The 22,185-nt window shown below is 48.5% G+C and overlaps 1 protein-coding gene across 6 annotated transcripts in view; it reads left to right on the forward strand.

The window, feature by feature from the left end:
• Window positions 1-22,185, forward strand: part of TOX2 (TOX high mobility group box family member 2) — a 132,652-nt gene that overhangs the window by 32,993 nt on the left and 77,474 nt on the right. For 3 of the 6 annotated variants that reach the window (XM_038572372.1, XM_038572376.1, XM_038572371.1), the window contains exon 2: window positions 18,818-18,883. The exons of 2 other annotated variants lie outside the window; for them this stretch is intronic. In XM_038572372.1, the coding sequence (XP_038428300.1) occupies window positions 18,818-18,883 (66 nt within the window). Of the gene's footprint in view, window positions 1-10,347; window positions 10,372-18,817; window positions 18,884-22,185 lie in introns of those variants that run through there. One more of the 6 variants, XM_038572374.1, reaches the window with a different exon arrangement.

The raw sequence follows: 22,185 nt of genomic DNA on the forward strand, positions 1-22,185 counted from the left end.
GGGAAGTTTCTCCACCTTCCCCCCCCTTCCCCATACTTGCCTGGCTTAGTCTCTTCCCCTAATAAACTAATTAATTTATTAGGTAATTAATAAATATCCTTTCAGGAAATGAATGCATGCATGAGGGGATAAGAACCAGTCCAGCAATTAGAAGAGGGTCAGGCTGGATGTGTTTGGATTCTTGTTTTACATGCGCACACACATGCATGAACACACACGTGTGCTCACACAGGGGTCCTCAGCCACTTTTTTTAGGCTCTCAGTGTTCAAAACAGGACTGGCCCAGGGTAGGTGCTCATCAAATGTTTGTAGAAAGGAAGGGGAGATGAAGCAGGACCAGTGGGACTAGTGCTAGCAGGACTAGCAAGACTAGTGCTCTGGGGAAAGGGCCTTGGCACATTCTGGGAGTGGTTCAGCTGGCAGGAGAGGAGAGGTCCAGTAGGAGATGACGAGGGATGGGGCTGGACAGAGTGGCAGGAATCAGGTCATACAGGACCAGGGAACCAAGAGAAAGAGGTTAGGAGCCTTTGAAGGATTTTAATCAGGATGATTTAGGACTGGCTTCTCCTGCTTTGTGATTAGGTGGGAAAATCTAGTCTTTGTTCTAAGTCAGCCATATGCCATTCACCCTTGCTTGTCCTTTTTATAAGGCTTCTCATGAACCCATTATGTAGATGAGAAAATTGAAAGTCATGGACAGGAGTCCCACAGAATCCATCCTCCATGTGAAAGCCTGAGTCATCTTCTAAAATGTAAATCAGAACCTGTTACTCCTTTGCAAGAACTTGCCAACAGCTTCCCATCTGGGATAAAATCCGTATGTCTACTATGGTCCCAGGGTTTCACATGCTTGGGCCCCTGCCGACCACTCTGGTCTCAACCTTGTCCCTACTCTGTGTTCTAGCCACATTATTTCTCTCCCATGTGGCAGTTTTCTGCTTGCTGACCCCAGGGACTTTGCGCTTGGTAATCCCTCTGCCCATAGGGCTTTCTTTGTGGCAGGCTCCTTCTCCCCTGCAGGGCTCCCCCAATTTAACTATCACCTCTAGAGAGAGATCTTTTCGAGTCCTTCCTCTCCACCTTTTATCTCTGTAGTTCCCTTGTGTACTTCACAGCGTTTATCACAACTGTAGCCATGTTTGTGTGTTTGCATGTTTGGTGCCTGCCTCCCCCAGTGGGCTCTGAGGTCTCTGGGCCTGGGACTGTGTCTGCAGAGGATGCGGAGAGCTCTGGGCCTCTGTGGCCTTGGATGGCTGCATGTTCCTGGGCCTGTGTGAGGAGACAAACACCAGCCTCCCCTGCCCTGAGGAAGAGCATCATGATTCCTGCCCCACCTGGTCTTGACCCCACTCCCAGTGCCACCCACATTCCCCGTAATGCTAAATGCTCTGTCTGGCATTTCAGCTGCCTAGAGAATCTAAATACACGTGGAGAGATGTCAGGGTTGGGCTTAAGTCCCAGCTCAGCCACCTAATAGCTGTGAGACCCAGAACAGTTTCCTTTACCTTTCTCACTTTGCTCCTCTGTAAAATGGGCACACAGAGGGATGGTCTCTCAGCAGGGGCCTACCACCTTGTGCTCAGTGCTTGATTCAGCTCTAAACTCCCTTATCTGAAATCCAAAAAGCTCGTCACCAAATGTCGGTTTGTGAATATGCCACAAACTCATTTGGCCACAGAACCTGATCTGAACTGACACGAAGCTCTTCGTAATTTTTACTTAACCCACTTGTGTGAATATTCATAGGATTCAATGAAGAAATATGAATATGTTTTACTGCAGGGGTTGCTCTGGACCCCCTACCAAAGGCACAATGTAATTTATGGGATTCTCACACAGAGATCCAAACAGATTCTGAATTCTGAAATCTCATGAGTTCTGGCTAAGAGGATTGCCCCTGTGTATGTGAGCTGGCACTAAAGCCCTCTTGGGGCATGGGAGGGTTGGGGGGGCCTCTGACAGCTCTCACAGAGCCAGAAACCTCTTGTTTCCTCTCGGTTTCTTGGCAGCCAGTGTCTCTGGCTGCCTGGGGTTAGGTTGGGTTTTGTTTGCTCGGGGCAGAGGTTATGGTTTGGGCAGGGTGAACTCAGGTGCTCAAGCATTTCTGGTTTGAATTTAAAAGGGGAAATTTTTTTCTTATGAATCATCAGAAAAAGAAATCAGAAGGAAGTGTGTGACCAAGGAGAGGAAATTAGGGTTTGTGAACTGGGTGAGTCACCCCCTTTCTGACTCCTGGGTGATCCCTTGCTCTTGGCAGTTTTCATTCATCTCTGAGACTCTTGGTTCTGTATGGAAAACACACTGGGATTTTATTCTGGCTCGAGCCCCGCTTCCCTTTCTAGCCATCAACATAGAATGTCTCTTTTTGAATCACTGCCACATTGGCTTACTTATTATTACCTTATCAAATGTTTCTTCTCTCCCCAGACTCTGCTCAGAGTCCTGCTTCCTGGTCCCCCCTGCCAATCATCACAGTGGCATCTGCCTGGCTTCCTGGACAGGCTTCATACTTACCTTTTCCAACCCATTCCCTGTCCCGAAGCCAGAGGCCAGCTTCTAAAATGCAGCTCGCACTCTGGGCTTCAGCTCCCTAGTATAGCCCTGGAAACCCATCACATGATAAGGTCCTGTTTGCCTTGCATTCCAGCTCTGGCTACCTCCCTGCTCAGTGAATGCGCCCCGTCTCCAGCACCCCCAGTCTTGGAGAGTGCTGTTCTTATGCTCTCTCCCTTCCATCTGGTGCCTTCTCTCATCCTTGGCCTATTATGCTCATCCTGCTGGTAGGTCTATTTAGAAGCCTTCTCCTCTGTGAAGTCTTTTTACAGTGGCCCTTCTGTAGGCTCCCACGAACTCTGGCTCCCAGTACGCTCATCACCCATGTTATAATTCCTGGTCCTGCCCCCCTCACTACACCACAAGCTCAGGAGGATGAAGACCATGTCCCACCCATTGCTGGCACCATTGCCAGCACTCAGAACAGAAGACCATTTTAAGCAAGACGGGGTGCACTTGCGACAGGATGGGCAGTGTGGTGAGGGGGTGACTCCTGAGGCAGGAGACAAGGTCTTGGGTTTTCCATCTACTCTGCTTCAAGCTGGCTGGCTGCCTTGGGAGTGGCTGCCATATTGCTTTCCAGTAGGCTGGAAACGGTTTTCCTTGTCAGCAGTGGCGTGAAATACCCCTTTCCTTACAGTAGGTGTGGTTCACGTGCATTCCTCCCGTCATCAACTCAAGTGTACATTTTGCCTGTATATTTGTTTCTTGGTAGATTGCCTCTTGCGTGACTTTCCTGTTTGTGTCCTGTGTCCTTTTGTCTATCGGTATCTTGCTGTCTCTTTAATTTGACTGAAATGTTTCTACACCGTATATATTAACTGTCTCATAGTTGGTGCTGATATTTTCTTAGTCTGATGTCCTTTTCATTTTGGTTTTATTATGCTTCCTTCTACAGAAGATATTAATGCATATATATTTGAATCTGTCAATCTCCCTTCCTCTGTGATTGCTTCAAGGGCTGAGGAAGTTATCCTGCTGCCATAGATCTGATAAACATTCTGTTCTGTTTTTCTGATATTTCCCTATAACATGATTTTTTATACTTAACTCTTTAATCTGTTTAGAGTACATTTTGGTGGGTGGCTTGCAGTGAGTATCTAGTTAAGTGTTCCTAAATAGGAACAGGATAACCCTATTATCCCCATTCTGGTTTTAAATAATTGTACTTTTGTCTCTTTGTTTCAAAAAGGAGAGACAGAATAGTTGTTATCAGGGTGAACCTTGGCAGAGCTAAGATTTTGGCTTTGCCACTTTCTAGCTGTGTGACCTTTGAACAGTTGCTTGAATTGTACCATTAATTTTCTCCTGTGTAAAGTAGGATCATATCTCCGTCAAAAGCTTGAGGGAAATACCGTGTAAATCATGTGACATGGTACCTGGCATATAGTGAATGCCCTCCTTCACCGTATGTTTTCATGCAGAGTTGGCTCTAATTCTGCACTTTCTCTGCACTGATTTAAAGTTCTCCCTTGAGGGACGCCTGGGTGGCTCAGTAGTTGAGTGTCTGCCTTTGACTCAGGTCATGATCCCAGGGTCCTGGGATCGAGTCTCACATCGGGCTCCCCGCAAGGAGCCTGCTTCTCCCTCTGCCTATGTCTCTGCCTCTCTCTGTGTCTCTCATGAATAAATAAATAAGTTCTTTTTACTTTTTAAATTTTTTAATAAGTTCTTTTTAAAAAATAAAAAATTAAGTTCTCCCTTGACATCACTATCATACTCCTTTGGTTGCTGTCTTCACAGAAAGTTTTAGTCTCTGGCCAAACTAGGCACCCCTCCATTAGTTACTCTTCTTTTAGGAATATTGCTGCAAACCCTCCCTGTTTTGTTCGATGAATGTTGATTCCTCGTGCCCACTCAGCACAGCCCCATAAATGCACTGATTCATACATGCGCCCCGACCACTCATGCACACACACCCTGGGGTTTTTAACCCTCCCAGCTGCCTGGCCTTTGCTCACTCTAGTCCTTCTACCTAACAGGTGTGCATCAGTTGCTCTCAGTTGGCTTATTTCTACCTCATTGCCTTGTCACCCCTGGTGTCATCGGTGCTGGCACCTGGATTCCCTCTGGATCCCAAGGTTCCCTGGGGATCGTTTGTGTGTCCAGTCCTCAGGGTCTGGCACATGGCTGGGTACATTGTAGATACTTGGGTCAGGGATTGGGGAGGGCAGGATGCTCCCTGTGACCTTCAGCTTTGATGGCAAGCAGGCTAAGTCTGGCTTCTTTTTGAGGCACAGGCTCAGGGGACCCAATGGTGGTCGTCACCCCCAGCATGCTGTTGTTAGCAGCTATGGGTCATCTACCAGCCCAGGCCTCAGTTTCCTCCGTGGGATAATGATAGGGTCTTTGAGGTCCCTGACTTATCTTAACCTGGGTGGCTCTAAAATGAAGATGAAGTAGAAGAACTCACTGGCCTGTGCTGTGCCTCAGTGCAGGCTGCTCTCTCTCTCTCTCTCTGATTTCTGGGGAGCTAAGGTCTGTTGGGACAGAGGTTCCTCTTTGCCTTCCTGGCCCCTGTGCCTGCGGGGTCCTCAGGGATAGCCCAGACTTGGGGCATAGGGGTTGATTGTCAAGAGCAGAAGGGTGAGGATGGGTAGAAATCCAGCCTTCCTAGCGCAGCAGCTTGGTGTGCCCTCACGCTGCGACGCTCCCAGCCTGCCCATCCCATTCCTGTTTTATGAGGAGGAGCCCGAGGATCTGACCGGCCCTGTCCTTGTCTTGGCCAAGGGCCACACTGGGCATGAGCGAGTCCCGGTCTGCGGGCTTCCAGGGCTGCGCCGAGCCAGGTTTCTCTCTGCTTCCCAGTCCAAAGGCTGGTTTTAAGACAGCACTTGAAAATATAGCAGCAGTGTTTACAAATATCATTTCCTGTGTTATCTGGTACTGACAGAAGGAAGTGAATTTGGTACTTCGTCTGTGTTAGGTTTTGGGGTTAGATGCCTAAATGCCAGGTTCAGGTGACCTAGAAAATCTTTCTAGGTCAAATTACTATTTCAAACGATTTTTTTCTCACCCCCCCCCCACTTTCTTTTTAACCGTCCCACGATTGAACGCTGTCGTTGACATATTTCCCTTCCAACAATGCAAGCCCTTTGTGGCATGATTGAGGGCTTGTTTTGTAGCGCTGGGAGAAAATATCTCCCAAATCATCTGCTGCTCATTGTCTCAGGCACTCGCTCACCCCGCCCCCCGCCCCGTGCCACAGTCTCACCCGACGCACGCTCATGTGGCCTTTGGTTAATTGTCTTTGGCAAGGATCGGTTTTGGGACTCATTCCCAACCGCGGAGGATAGATAATTGTCAAGCACGAATCCTGGCAGTACTGGCGCCCTGAGGCTCTGGATGGCCGACCACAGCGGCTGGGATTGGACAGCTCCGTGCCTTCGCGGGGTAGCAGGGCCAAGCCAGACTCGGAGAAGCCTGGGCGTCAGAGCCGCGACCCCCTAGGGGCACTTCCTGGGTGTTTGAGTCCTGACTCTGCCCCCTACCAGCTATGTGGCCTTGGGCAAGCTGCTTAACCTGACTTAACCTCAGTTTCCTCATCTGTAAAATGGGAGCCTGAGTAGTAGTGACTTACCTCGGGGTTGTTGAGAAGATGATACGAGCTAAACTTTACAATTAAAGGAGTCCCTGGCTTGTGCAAGCACTGCGTAAATGTTGCACAAATCAGCTAAAATGAATAAATGATGATAGTGGTAGTGGATGCTCTCGTGAGTCACCCAGAGCCCTCCTCAACGGATACACTCATTCTGGCAGCTATTGAGAACGTTAGCTGCCGTTGCCCTCTCTGGGGGTTGCCTTTGGTGGAGGAAGGTGGCCTTTCCCGAGGTTATCACCCACCCCCGGGGCAGCCCAGGTCCAGTGGGTCCAGCCTGGGTCCACTTGAGAATGCGGTGGCTCCTTGCCTCAGTCTGGGACATCGCTCCAGAGCTGTCCTGTGGACAGGCTGCTGCCTCTGATGTGACAGCATCACAGCTCAACTTGTCCCTCTGCCCCTCCTGCCTCCCGCCTTTCCTGTGGTGCCCCCCAGCGAACCTCCAACCTTCATTCTCAGAGCCTGTTCCCAGGACCCTGCCCTAAACCCTAAACCCACAGGTAGCCACCAGGGGCTGAATGGATCTTGACATCCATTTTAAAACACGTTTATTTCACTTGCTTGCATTTCCAGAAGCTTTTTGAGGAGCAGCCTTGGGGTTTCTGCACCATCCCTGTCCCCCCATCTCTGGGTGTGTACCATTTGTGCACCACAGATGTTGGCAAACTTCCCCTGCTCTGTAGGGTCCTGGCAGAACATTTGCGGGGGGAGAGGTTGGTGATTTCAGGACCCTCCTCTGGTAGGAAGAGGAAGGTATAGTTTTGAGACAGACCATAAAACTTAAAACTGACCAACCAGGGCCACCTAGGTGGCCCAGTCAGTTAAGAGTCAGAAACCAGTCTGACTCTTGGTTTCACTCAGGTTTTGATCTCAGGGTTGTGGGATTGAGCTCCCCATCAGGCTCCAGTCTCACCAGAGTCTGCTTGAGTGTCTCTCTCACTCTCCCTTTTCCCCTCCCCCTGCTTTTTCTCTCTTTTTAAATAAATAAATAAATAAATAAATAAATAATCTTTAAAAAACAAACAAACAAACACCTGACCAAATGACTAAAGGACCCAGAGAGCCTCACTCATTCAAACCCCTTCATGTACAAAAGAGGAAAGTGAGACCCAGGGAGGGGAAGGTGTTGTTGAAGGCCACACAGTACACAGAGGCCTCCCCCCACTCCCAGAGGAGATGGTGCTTTGGGGAAATAGTAGGACAGGCTGGTCTTAGTAGTCAGACATGCAGCAGTTGGGTATGATGTTATGGTCCAATAAATGCTTTCATGGTACTCCCAAGCAGAGGGGCAGCTAGTCCTATTGGGGGCTTCCTGGAGGAGGCAGCATGGAGTGAGTGGGAAGTAACTGCAAAGAGAGGGAAGAAAAAAAGAAATTAAAAACAAAAAGAGAGGGAAGAGACGGAGGTGCAGGAGGGGGGAGTGCAGAGCTGCTGAGACCTGGATGGGTGTTTGAGACCTCTTGGAAAGGCAGAGCAGGGGAGGAGCCCAAGTGAGGGACGGGAGGCCACCAAGATAGTTGGGTTGGCTGGGGACAGGTTCACAAATGCTTTCCAAGACTTTTCCCCAGTGGGCAGAATGTGGCTCTAGGGACAGGGTCCTGGGCAGAACCAGACAAGTGCCTCATCTTTCCTGACCCACTCTGGCCCCTCCTTGCCAGTTCAGGTCTCTGTGCAGGAAATAGTTGTGGAGTAAATGAGTGAACGGATGAGAGAAGGGAACACTGCTGGAGAAAGCCGACTCCACTGCAGTTTGGGGGGTGGGTAGGAGGAGGGACAAGCAGGAGGCTTTAAAGACACCAGCTCCTGGTGGGGGAGGACTTATGCTCTGAGCTGAGAATGTAGGTCCCTATCCTCCCTCCTCCCACCCTGGTGAGGCCCATTGGTGCCAGCTGAGATGACACTGTGGGTACAGTAGGGGTGCAGGTGGGACCAGCTGAGAGCACTCACGCTGACATCTCCTGCCGCAGGAGCCCGGCGGAAGGCCACCAGAGTCCGATCCAGACCTGCGGGGGTCCTTGCCCTGCTCTTGGACAGCCTCGTTGGACCACACCCTGACCCACTTCCCAGCCTGCTCCCTCCAGCCGCAGGCAGCGTCTGCAGCCCCTTTGGAAACATTCCCCCTCACAGCGGCCAAATGAAAATGTTTGTTGAAAACAACATGTGCATAATTAAAGCTTAATGAGCGCTTGTCTGTTTGGAATGTGCAATTAGATTTATAATCGGGGATGGGAGCGAGCTCCAAATGGCTTTAAATGGAGCTGAGAGAGAGGATAATTTTTGCCATAAATCTGTGGTAGTGCGGACGGTATGTAAGCTGCCACGGGCCTGCCAGGCCATGCTGTGCGCACTGGGCTACCCTGCCCGTCAGCCTCTCTTGGCCGCTGCAGCTGGCTAATGGCCTGTGTGGGATTCACCAGGGGTCTTTGAGGTGGTTCTGCTCTGGGCTGGAGTGGGAGCTCTGGGCTGGAGTGTGTGTCTTCCTTTCTGTACTCCCTGAGCTCTGTAATCAGAGCTCACTGCGGGGAGATGAGGGTTGGTGCTGAGTCCAGCTGCCCTGGTCCATGGGGGCCTGGCCGGTAAGGAACCAACCGTATCCTCACCATGTCACCCCTGGGTTGGGAAATGCCTCCACATTTTGTTCTCTGTTCATCCCAATACCTAGAACTCAAGTAACATTCATTGAATGAGTGGTGAGCCTCCTTACCAGCCTCTTGCCTTAAACAAGTCACTCCCCCTCTGTGGGCCTCAGTTTCCCCATATCTATCAGAGAATTCTTCTATTTCCCGGGACTGCATCTCAACCAGTGCTGTCCAGTAGAAATGGAATGCAAACCACATATGTAATTTTAAGTTCTCTAGCAGCCACATCTAAAAAAGTAAAAAGAAACAGGTCAAATTAATTTTGCTAATATATTTTAGTTAAATTTATATGTATGTATATCTACATCCAAAATGGTATCACTTTGGCATGTAATCAATATAAATATATTGATGAAGCATTTTACATTCTTTTGCTGTTATTCTAAGTCTTTGAGACCTAGTGTGTATTTTACACTTATACACATCTTAATTTGGACTAGCTGTGTTCCAGTGCTCCGTGGCCTAATGTGGCTGATGGCTACCATGTTGGACAGCACAGGTCTAGAAGGAGAATGGTTGGAGCCAGTTGAGACGATTCTGCTTCCCCATCTGTAAAATGGGGACACTGACTCCTGTCTCCTAGAGGAGGCAGGTGCCTGGTGGCACTTCACCATAGGTGCTGTAGTGATCACTCTACGTCTCAAAGTATTTTACGGCTAAACCAGGCAGTACTATCCACACCCACTTGTCAGCAGTGGGGAGGAGGGTCCTGCAGTAGCCACAACACTGGGCTTACTCACAAGACCTACTCCCAGCCCCACTGGCTGGCATTGTTCCCTCTGACTGCTAGATGAGGCTCTGGGTGCAGAGTTGTGAGGTCACCTGCTCTGGTTTACAAAGTTTGGAAATGGTGGGGATGGGAGGTCAGTATAGGCCTTTGGGGGATCAGCAGCCTGGGCTGCAGACTCAGCTTGGCCATATCCTTGCTGTATGACCTTGGGCAGATCCCCTAACCTCTCTGGGCCAATCATACTGTTGGATTTCTCAGCGGGTAGAAGAAAAATGTGCATTATGCCCAGTAAAGCAGGTGCACCAATAAAGAGAAAAACTCTTTTTGGAGAGAAATTGATATTGGATATTTAGGAACAAAGCACGAAAGTCATCATCATGGGAAAAATCCTCTCTCACTTGGACTCTTATGAAGATTTTAATTTACCATTTTATTTCAAATTATAGATGGCAGGTAGATTGGGGCAGGTAGACCTCATCAGGGGTCTTTCCCATGTGTAAGATCTCAGAGGTTTGCATGCAGGCCCACTCGGTTTCCTCACCTATGGAAGAGAGGTAGTTACAGTGACCTAGTGACCTCTCAGGGTTGTTGTGAGGATTCAATAATAACATAAGTAATAGCTAACAATTATCGAGTGCATGCTGTGTACCAGATGTTCTGAGTACTTTCTGAATATTAACTTATTCAATCTAAGTGACTAAGTGATAGTCCTCTCCATTTTCCAGGTGAGGAAACTGAGAAATAGGAACTTAGAACGTCACACCACTTGAAAAGCAAGGCTGAGATTTGGACCTAGGGAGCCTGGCATCAGAGCCAGTGTTGGTGACCACCGTACCACCGTCCTCTTGTAGGTGCGTTTGTGCCTGACAGCTCTGTCCCTGGCCCCCTTCCATCTGCGCAGTGCCTCTCTGCCCCTCCTCCGCCTCTCCCTGGTCCTGATGTGCATCTCTCTGTGACACCGCCACAGAAAACCGCACTCTCGGCAGGGCCCAGCGCGTAGCTGCCACATTCGCTGCTTCTAGCTTTTGAGCCGTGTTTTATCTGTGCAGAAGGAGTGTTCTCACGGCCCGACGTGGGGGTAGGCAGGCGCAGTGTATGCTGCTTTGATTGTTTCCTCTTTAGATGTCTGTGAGGTACAGTTCTCAGTGTCTGCCACTGACTGTGCTGGGGGCTGTGCATCCTTGGTCTTTGATCTTGTCTCTGGGCAAGGGAGGAGAAGAGGGAAGCAGATTCTACAGAACAACTGTTGCTTTGGTACCAGGAGTCAAGGCCAGGTTCAGAACTGGCTGGATGGATTTGGGCAAGCTCTCCAGCCTCCCTGAGCCTTGCCTTGCTCATCTCTATAATGGGGCTAGTCATGTAACGTTGGGATTTCTGGGAGGGTCCCAGTGAGATGTCCAGGCACAGCTCTTGGCTGAGGTCTGGTATACAGAAGGTGCTCACTGGTCTGAGCTTGTAGCAGTCTTGGATACCATGTTCCCTGCTCTTTGCCTGGCCAACTCCTGTGTGTTCTCCATCCTGGGGCTCCCGAGTTACCTTTTCAGGAGCCTTTCTTAAGAGGCCCTCCTCTTTGCATCCACTCCCCTGTGATAATTTTTCCTGCCATTGTCACATTTGTCAAAGAAGCAGCCATTATTTGATATCTGAAATGCTGAATTCATTGCTATACTTTGCAAAGCTAGTCTCTCCAAATCAAGCATGAGCTGAGCTTTGTGGGTTTGGGGGGAAGCATGGACCCTTAGGGTAGAGGGACTTTGAGAAGCAGGAGGTTCTGGGACTGGACATGTGGCTATTGGAGTTAGACTGTTATTGATCACTTAGGCTGGGTGAATGCAAAGCTGTCACTGACCAATTGGGATGGGCTGCAAACAGGTTTTGTAGTTACTTGTTCCCATCTCAGGACTATGGCCAGTGAACTGCCTTTCTCTCTCAGGTGTGGAGAATAGGAACATTTTATTCCTTGAAGCTTCTCCATAGAACTGGGCACTCCTTGAGGGCAGGGACTGTGTCATAATCATTATGGTGTACCTTGTGTCAGTACGATGTTGGGCACATAGTATACACTCTCTAGATATTGTTCAGTAAGCAACTGTTGCCCCCTCTGTAACCTCAGAATCCCTTTGCTTTTATGTTTCTGTGCCTTGTGACAAGTTTTATTTATTATAAGTTCCCAATGGTTGGGGGTGCATTCCTTGGTGCATTGTAAGTGTTTAGTACATGGTATACCAGGGAATGGACTGGTTTATTTTGCTTCTGCATATTGAAATTCGATCCTAAGGACAGAGAGTAAGAGTGAATGAGGGGAAGACATGAGAAGAGTGGGGTCAAGATGAATGGACAGAACTGAGATATTTCACCTTTTCAGAAGAAGGAAAGTGGTCAGGATGGGTATACTGTCAACAATGTGGGGGAGAGGAGAGATTTGAAGGGGTAGCTGACAGCCTCAGTGACTGTCTCCATCAGGACCATGTTTCCTATGGTTCTGATGGAGAGGGTTGTGGCTGATGTGGTGATAAGAGTTTAGTTCATAATAACAATAATAGGTTAAATCCAAGGTCAAATCAACTAGTTACTGGTGGAATCAATACTCTAATTCATGAATCCATACTGTAGCCCAGTATATCACAGTACACGAAGTTAAATTGAATCCAGGGTCGACTTGGGATGGAAGTTTTAAGGTTGGGTCCAAGAATACAGGTGTACAGAAGCAGGCAAGACTGCTACGGGGGCACTGCGTAGCCAGGAACAAAAGACCCAGGGACAGTTCTATTTCAGTGGGTAGAAAAGTGGGGAAAGAGGGTCCTCCAGGCTGATGATGGGACAGTGTGTGTAAAGGCAGGGGCACTGGAGGCTCCTGCAACCTTAAGGGATGACATGGGAGCTGAGACTCAGGGCTAGTTGTCATGGAGGGTCCTGGATGCCAAGGCTAATGATGTAGTGTCATTGCAGGGTTTTGATCTGAGCACTGAGGAATCACTAGTGATAGCCACACTAGAGGATGGACTTGGGGGAAGGGGAGCTGAGGACAAAGCCTCTGTGGGTGTTTGGATTAGGGGGATGTAGGGGCAACGGGATCCAGAGTCATCCTGGAGGTATTACCTGTGTCCTGTGTAGAAGGTGACATCTTCTACCATGATGGTAGACCACTGGAGGAAGAAGAGGTCCATGCACATGTCATGAGTTCAGTGTGGATGTGTGGAATTTGGGATGCTCATGGAACAGATATCCAGGGAGAAGCTATACATTGGAATTTGGACATAACTTAGTTGAAGATGAGCATTGGAGAGTCAGTGACATGTTATAACCCTAAGAAGGCATGACATTATCCAGGGAAAGTGTGAATAGAGTGAGAAAGAAATACCAGATATAATTATCCACCCACCTATCCATCCCACTCACCCATGTAACACACTCTATCAACCCAGGGATCCCACTCATCTGTTTATCTCACCCACCATTGCAGTCATCTTCTCATCCACCTATCTCTTCATTCGCACCCAGCCATCCTATCCATCCCACCCACCCATCTTCTAAATCTGCTATCTAATCACTGAGTCATCATCTGTTTATCTATATACTGGCCCACCTATCCCATTCATTCCTCCAAACTACTTATCTTCCCTACCCACGTATTTATCATCCATGCATCCAGTCATCCATCCATCCATCCATCCCACCCATGCACCTACCCACCATGCATCCACTCATATTACCCATTACAGTGATTTCCTTTTCTATTCACTATGTCAACCACCACCCACATGTGACTTTTGAACACTTGAAGTGTGGCTAAGTCTAAAGTAAGAGATGTGCTGTAATGTGAAATACACACCAGATTTCAAAGACAGTATCAAAAAAAAAAAAAAGGACTGTAAACCATCTCATTCACAATTTTTCTGTTGATTACATGTTGCAATCATAATATGCTAAAAATATTGGGTTAAATAAAATATGTCATTAAAATTAACTTGACTTGTTTATATCTGCTTTTTCAACTGTGGCCACTAGAAAATTTAAAATGACATACATAGCTTGCATTTGTGACTTGATTTATATTTCCATGAGACTGCGCTGAGCTATACCATCTATGACTCATCCACCCATCTATTCACTCACCTTCCCACGGATATTTAATTTACACCTGTGATGGATCAGTGACTCTGTGGGTCGTAGAAATGAGGAAACCAAGGTGTAGATCAGCTAAGACACATGCCGATGGAGCTGGCATCTCACCTTTCACCTTGGCTGCCTATTTGCTAAGTTTCCTTAAAGATTAAGATAAGACCTAAGTTGAGAGGGTTGTTGGAATAGGGGCCCAGTCGCCCCTCTTGCCAAGGGGACTACACAGCACCGAGGGAGAGATAGACCCTTCTGAAGCCTCTGTGAGCAGAGTCCCGGTGGCCGTCATGAAAGGGTTATCCCCACACGTTCGATATTTGCAAAAAATGTGGGTTCTTTCAGATTCCAAAACTCATTTCCATGACAAAACTCTTGGGAAGAGAAGATGAAGGTCTGGCTTTTGCAGAACAATCTTCCAGCTGTAATGAGGACTGAAGATGGCGATGGGAAAAGGAATTATAATTAGAATATGAAATGGGGAAAATTAATCTATTCCAGTCAGTGGTAAGAGGATGTTCTCCTGGCATTTCGTGGAAATTCTTAGGCTGTTGTCTCCCCTGCATTTTACCCCCTGATTTTAAAGCATGCAGAAGGTTGTGTGGTGTGAAAAAAAATAGTTTGGGCTGAGGAACTGATCCAAATATGATGTGAAATATGCACAGAATTTAAGTTCTTGTGTATGTCTCTACATGCTCAGGCCATTCACAATTGTGGGCACATTTAGGTGAGTTCTATTCATGTAGTTGCAGATGAGGGGTATATTTTTATACACATCTGTCCATCCCTTCCTTTCCATGTGTGCGTGCTGTAGACATTGCATAGTAGTCATGTGAAGGGTCTATGACACATGCACACTCATGTTTGTGCTGTGGATGCCTTTGTGTTGTGGTACATGTGTGACTAAGTGCTGTCGTTGAATGCTGTGTTGTGTATGACACGGTCCCCCACTGGTTTGTGGTGTATATATGGTCACCATGCTTGGGCACATTGCATCTGTCATATACATGTGTGTCCATGTATACAGTCAGCATTCGCTGTGTGGTGGGTATAGACGTGGGGATTTGTGATCTTGGTTGTGCACACGGAGGTGGAGGTGGCCCTGCTTTGCTTTGTGACTTCTCCTTTTGCCTTACAAGTTCTTTCCACTGGAAAGCAACCTCCCCAAAAGAGCTGAGGAGGTAAGCCCAGGCATTAGGACCCTGGGGGCCAAACCAGGAGAAGCCTGGGACCCTTGGGGTCATCCTTTCTCCTTCTTTCCCCCAAGGGCTCTCATATGGTGGAACCCTGGGCAGAGATAGGGCAGAGAGCAGACCCCCACTACCACCTCGGGTTCATGGCCACTGAGGGGCCAGGTCCCGAGCCCAGTGTGCTCCCAGGGCACCGTGCAAGACACCTGGGAGTAACCAGTCAGAGGCTGATCCGGCCTGGCCTTGGGAACCTCTGCCAACTTCTCAGGTCTTCGCTGAAAGTAAGAAGCAAGCTTTATTCTAGTGTGTGGCAGCTTTTCTTGTTTGAATAAATGAATAAGCCCACTAGAGGCAGGCTCTGGTGACCTCAGGGAGTCCCACTGACCGACTCCCTTGTGTCCCCCAGCGTATACACATCAAAACCCAGAGTTTGGGCAGCCCCGGTGGCTCAGCGGTTTGGCTCCAGCCTTCAGCCCAGGGTGTGATCCTGGAGACCTGGGATCGAGTCCCACGTCAGGCTCCCTGCATGGAGCCTGCTTCTCCTTTTGCTTGTGTTTCTGCCTCTCTCTCTCTCAATCTCTCTCTCTCTGTGTCTCTAATAAATAAATAAAATCTTAAAAAAAAAAAAAACCCAGAGTTTTCTTCTCTCATATCCCCAGAGCCATCCCCCACTGCTTACCGCAGATAATGCCTCCCTCCCTGAAGCACTAACACATATTTACCACACACCTATTATGTGCCAGCCCCAGGCTAATGATTGGTTCTGTAGTGGGGTGGGGTGCAGCAGAGCCTTGATCCCCACTCTTAAGGAGCTTCCAGCCTAGTGGGAAAGACCAAACCAAAGGAGTAGGCAGCCCACTCTGAAGCCCAGCCTTGTCTCTATGTGTGCAATTTTGGGCAGCAGCTAATCCTCTCAACCTGTTTCCTTGCTTTTAAACAGGGAAAATAACACCTGCTTCACTGGGTTGTTTTGAGGATGAAATGAGATCTTTTATGGCAAGCATTTTACTCAGTGCCAGGCATATTCATTCATTCACCAGATATTTGTTGAGTACCTGCTCTGTGCAGCGGGGAGAGCTGATAGGGGTCCTTCCTTTTGTGGTGCTTCCCTTCTAGCCAGCAGTTAATAAATGGTCTGTTACATGGGTTTTGGGGGAACATCTTTCCCTCTGCTTCTTTGATACATGTTCCTATATTTTTAACCTATAGCATACTATTTGATTACTATTGCCTTATAAAATGCTTCAGATACCTGGTTAAACTAAGTCCCCCTCCATTTCTAGTCATTCTTTCTTATAGAACATACTTATAAATTATGTGTGGTTTTTAAAAAGGTTTTACTTTTATCATAGTATTAAATGGCCACATCAGATAGTAACCAGGAGCTCTTGTTTAAGCTCCCCACCCTGTCCCATTCCTAGTCTCACTTCTGATTCTAGCCTCTTCCAGGTGGTGGGAGGTTTGGAGATGGCCAAGACACAGTTCTAGCCTCCATGTTGCTCTGGGGCAGGAGACAGATGTGGAGACAGTCTGTGTTGTAAGAGGGATAGGCAGAGGAGGTGAAGAGCATGGCAGGCCTCCTGGAGGAGGTGGTTTCTGAGCAGGGCCTTGAAACATGAGCTTCAGGTGCAATGTGGTGGATGGACCCCTGCCTTCGGGGCCAGTGCCCAGACTCTAGGCATGGTGCTACCTTTTCTTTCGTTAATCCAGCAGTCACTGAAGGACTCATCCCATCCCTCTGCTGGCAAGGCATTTGGATATAGCCATTAATCCTATTATTGCCTTGATGGGAAGACTGGCCTAGTAAAAGATAATGTGAATGGTGTCGTGCTTGCTTCATTCATTCATTCATTCATTCATTCATTCAAAAAGCAATTATTGATTATCTGCTTTGTGCCAGGCACTATTCTAGGTGTTTGGGAGGCAGAGAGATTGAGATCTCTGTCCTCCAGGAGCCTCAAGGGAAATCCTCTATAAGCAGTGAGCATGGTAAAATAAGTAAGTGATATACAATGTTAGCAGGTAAAAGGGTTTATGGAACAAAGAGCAAGGTAGAGCTGGGCAGGGGAATCAGGAAGGATGGTAGTGGTGGGCCCGCAGAGGTAGGAGGCTGGCATCTGAGCTGGTTGTTGAGGAAAGCCTCTTTGAGTGAAGAGGGTCTGGATGAGCTGACATCTCGTGCATGATCATGGGGAGGGGGGATTTTTACAACCTCCATGAAGGTGCTTGGCGATGCCTAGCAAAACTACAAATGCACACATGTCTGGACCAGCGATTATATAAACAAATCCCACAGATAAACTCACACCCATGCGGAATGATGGATGTACAAACATATTCATCAACACAGTGCTGAAATAGGGAAAGACTAGAAACAACTCAATTGCCCGTGAGCTCAACTAGTTAAATATATCTATTACATCCATACTGTGGAATACTAGGTACCGGAAGACAGAATTACATTCTGATATAAAACACTTCCCAAGATGTGTTGCTGGGAGAAAAATGAGGTGCAAAACAGGGTGTATAGTATGTTGTCATTTATGTGAAAGAAACGACTATAAAAATGTATATATGTGACCATCTCTGAAAGGATATAAAGCTGGTCGACTCAGCGGTAGCCTCCGGAGAGGAGCTATGGCTGGCTGGGAGGTGAGGTGGGACAGACTTCTCACTCTGTTGCTTTCTGTGCTCTGGAAATTTTGGACCATGTGAATATAACCTAATAAAAAAATTAAAATTTCAATTAAAATGAAATGGCCAACTGCCATTGGGGCCCCTCCCAGATCCCTTGCCTACACAGCCATCTCCCATCTGCTAGGAGCACTGGCTGCAAATGGCTCACAGCTGATGCAGTTCTCTGGGGAACTGTCCCTGGCCAGATGGGGGCCACCCTGCTCAGAGGTTATGCCTCCCCTTGTCCCCTGAGGGGAGCCCACAGTCAGGGACTGACTGAACTCCACGGGGTGGTTCATGCCCCACAGCTCCTCGTGGAATCGGGCTGCAGTGGCTCTCCAGCTGAGACCACGTCTTTGCTTAGCTACTTCCACTGCCCTGTCCTGCTTCCTTCTCTCCCTTACAGATTTTCCTAAAGAGCACTTCTGAAAAATCACATGCCTTTGAGTCCTGGTCTCAGGCTCTGCATTTAAGGAACCCGATCCAAGACACCTGTTTCAAGGAAAGAGAACTTACTGTAAATGAGCTAAATGCTTTACATGGTTTGGTACAATACCTCATGGAGAGGGGACCACTGTCATTATCCTCATTCAACAGATGAGGAACCTCAGAAGTTCAGACACCAGCTCAATAATACACATCATGGGAAAAAGCCAGTGGCCCCCAAGCCCACACTTCTCCTATGGCACCTGCTTCCTCCTGCAGGGAGATCTTCCTGAATCCAGAGTTGGCAGCTTGTCAGAACACAGGATTGTAGTTTCTATGCATGGTTTCTACCACAGTCCTCACTGCCTGTGGCCAGGGATGGCCTAGGGGGCAAATGTGCGGAAGCAAAGATTCTTAGGATGGTTAAGACCTGGAGGGCATGTCTGGGGCAGGTGTCATGACCTGAGGGGTCTGAAGATCTCCGCCTCCCTCCATCATGTGAAATTCCAGCTGTAGCTGATAGTCTATCATTTTGGCCAGAGAGATATTTGCATACTTCCAGGAATGGGGAGCTCACTATCTGACAAGGATCACCTGCCACATCTGTGGACAAAGCATAAAGGGCAGAAAGGTTTTTCCTCTCTTCATCTTGTGATTAATGGTGCTAATCCAGGCCCACGGGGGCCACAGAACAGGGGCTGCTCCTTTCACCCTAGAGGGAATCCTGTTGAAATGCAATTTGGGCATCTTGGGCTCATGCTTTGCTTCCCAGGCCACCCCCAGACCTTTCTCCTCAGTGTATTCAGCACTCTGACCTCCTCAGGCTTCTCCTGGGGCCTTCTTGAAAACATCTTACTCAGACCTGCTTCTCTCTCTTTCTCTGTTCTAGTTTGATGGTGACAGTGCCTACGTGGGGATGAGTGACGGGAACCCAGAGCTGCTATCGACCAGCCAGGTGGGTGCTCCATCCTCCCTGTGTGGGGGTCCAGCCTGGAGCTGGCTGGAGCTAAGGTGCTTCAAGGCGGGCCTGGGATGGTGCAGAGCAGTGGGGCACAGCCCACGACTCTCCTCTCTCACGGTGATCAAGAATATCAAGTATCTCCTTTAAAAAAGACATCCAAATGGGACTATAGTGTTTTCTGTAAATCACCTACCTGGCTACGGTTGACTTAAAATGGGCACCATTGAAAATTTGGTAAAACTCCAAATATGTTGCCCCCATTCCCCATGCACAAGAGGAGAAATTTTCAGCAGCAGCAAGGAGAGATGTCACATGCTCTCCTGTGTGCCTCTTGCCACCACATAGCACCCATAGGATATACACTGACAGGGAGGTACACACATCCATGCAAAGGCATGCAGAGTTCTCCTGCCCACCTAGAGCTGTCTAGTACCAGTGGGGGTGGGGTGGGGATTGTGGATGTGGCATACAGGGAAGAGAGCAGTGGCTTCCTGCGTGCTCCTTCCAGGTGGTGAAAGAGACTGAGTCATCCTGGGCAAGGCTATCCTGTTCCCTAGCCCTCTGGGAGCCAACTGGAATCTGAATTTCCACTGAGAGCCTGGTCTCCAAAAGCTAAGCTTTCTTTCAGCCAGGAGTAGCCTCCACTGCAGGGCAGGATGCTGGGGAGGGTCTTCACCATAGGCTCTGGCAACCTGGAGAATGGTTCTGTAAGAAGTTGGTGCCTGCAGGATGGCAGTGGTTCAGGGTGCACAGGGACTTGGGGAACTGGAGGGAAGCTGGAAGATAAGCCCCGGAGCTGACCTCCATCCTCTGTGCATCATGAAGGTTGTGGCAGCCCAAGTTGGGTGGCTGCACCCACATTTTCCAGTTGGGGAATCACAACCCTGTTCATTCACACACATTTATGTGCCCTCCTATGTGACAGGTCCTGTGGTGGACATAGATGAGTAAGGCGTGGGCCTGTGGCCCCTGGGGCGCACTGCCAGTGAGGGAAGATACTGTGTTCACAGTACAGTGCACAAGGCCCGCTGCAGGGCACTGCACCCCCGTCCTTTGCCACTACAGGGGTGCTCATGTTGGGGCCACCATGCCGTCCATGCCCCTTCTCTGGCCTGTGACCATGTGAGTATCATGATGTTGCTGCCAAGCTGCCTTTGCATGGCTCTGACTCATGCCAGCCTGAGAGACACTCTGGTGGGCAAGACTCCAGGTCCTGGAAATGCTCATTTTGGAAGAGACCACTGAAATCATTTAATTGTCCATAATCAGCTTGGAAATGTGGTTGTCTCAAAAGACCAGAGTTTCCTCCTGAGCATCTCATCTGAGCCCTTTCACAATGTTTAAAGTGCATTTTGTTAACATGCCGAGCCTTGGCTCTCAGAACCATGGCGCAGTGGAGTCAGTATGGCTCAAACACGAATGGGGCCTGTTGGCACAATACTCCCATGAGAAGGGGAAGTGGAGCTCACAGGGCTCTGTGTATGCTCCAGGGTTGGGCAGGGGAGCATAGTCCTTTGGAGAGACGCAGGGCAAGTAAGGGTCCCTATGAGCTGTTCACAGCAGCACCCTCACCTGCTGCCTGGCTCCTCACAGTTGCAAAGCCTTTTCCTCAGTGCTTGTTTCAGCTGATCTTCACCAGTCTTGAGAAGTAGTAGGTTACCATCGATCCCATTTTGTAGATGGGGAAACTGAGTCTGGAGGATGTTGAGTGGCTCATCCAGGGAGGGGGACAGCTGGGGCTCAGAGCTCCACACATTACCTTGCTGTATGTGGAGCACTCCATTCCCACCCAAGCCTGCCACCGACTTGCTTCAGCTAAATGTCCGTTTCTCAGAGAGCTTTGGTAACCTTGAGATCCAAATTAGGTCCCTTCCCCGTGATTCTCTTTCATGGCACCGTGTCCTTTTGATTCATGGCATTTGTCACTGTTTGAAGTGGCCTGCTTATATCTGTGTGACAACTTGGTTAGTATCTAATTTCCACACTAGACTGTGACCTCCATGAGAGCAGGATCTGGTCTCTTGTTCACTGCTGTGTCCTCCAGTATGTTACAAAGCCTGGCATGTAAAAGGTGCTTAGGAAAGATTTGCATAATGGGTCATATGGCCCCTTCTCTTCTCTGGACTTCAGTTTCCCTGGCAGTGAAATGAGGCAATTGGATTCCCCAAGGGTCCCTTCAACTCTCTTGTGCTGTCACTCAAGAGTCTCTCTAACTTAGCACTTTATAAAGAAAACATCAGGATTCCCTGCAGCTAAGTATACCTGGGGGCGTGAGCCAGCCTTGATGGGAACAGATTTAGCAATTACAATCTAGACTTCTTACAAGGTCCCAGTTGGCTTTTGCTGCATAAGAAGCATGTCAAGGGAAACTGGGATGGATCAGTTGGTTGGACGATACGTTGTATCTGGTTGTTGGGCTCTTGATTTGGGCTCAGGTCATGATCTCAGAGTTGTGGAATTGAGCCCCACATTGGGCTCTGTGTTCAGAAAAGAGTCTGCTTGAGATTCTCTCCCTCTGCACCCCCATTTTTTCTCTCTCTCTCAAATAAATAAGTAAATAAATAAGTATCTTTTAAAAACCCCAAGTACTCAACTTAGTATCTTAAAACAACAAATATTTATGTAGTTCATAATTCCTTGGGTTGGCAGTTTGGTTGAGTTCAGGTGGGTGGGGGGGCTCTTCTGCTCATGGCTAGCACCTGTGTAAGTGACATCTGTAAGCTGCCAGGTCAGCTGTGGGCTGGTTGGTGTCGGGACCTGCTTCTCTTCCAGATGGTCTCTCATGTCTCTCAGGCTAACTTGAGATCGTTCATGTGGTGGGAGAAGGGTTCCCAGAGTAGTCAGAACAGAAGCTGCAAGACCTGTTGAGGTCTAGGCTTTGAACTGGCATATGAGTACTTGCAGCACATTCTGTCCTCAAAGCAAGTCAGAGAGCCAGTCTAAATTCAAGGAATGGGGAAGTAGACCCCACCTGTCGATGGGAAGAGCTGCAAAGTATCGTGGTCTTTTAATAAACTTCAACTGCCACACATGGGAACGAAAAATAGTGCTCATACTGATTTTACTGAAGAATAACAGACTTATCCTGGATGTGCAGCCTCCAGTGGCTGGATGGGGCTCCAGGATCCTTACTTCTTAATGTTTTCTTCCAGTCTTTTCTCTGAAGTGCTTGCTTGAACACACACACACACACACGCTCATGAACATCCTGTCATGGTGTCCTGCCTCACCAACTGCAGGGATTGTGTTGTCCCAGTTCTTGGGGAACTGGACAGAAACACCTGGGCAAAATGAGG

This window comes from Canis lupus, chromosome 24 (genome assembly GCF_011100685.1).
Source record: "Canis lupus familiaris isolate Mischka breed German Shepherd chromosome 24, alternate assembly UU_Cfam_GSD_1.0, whole genome shotgun sequence".
In the NCBI taxonomy this organism is placed as follows: Eukaryota; Metazoa; Chordata; class Mammalia; order Carnivora; family Canidae; genus Canis; species Canis lupus.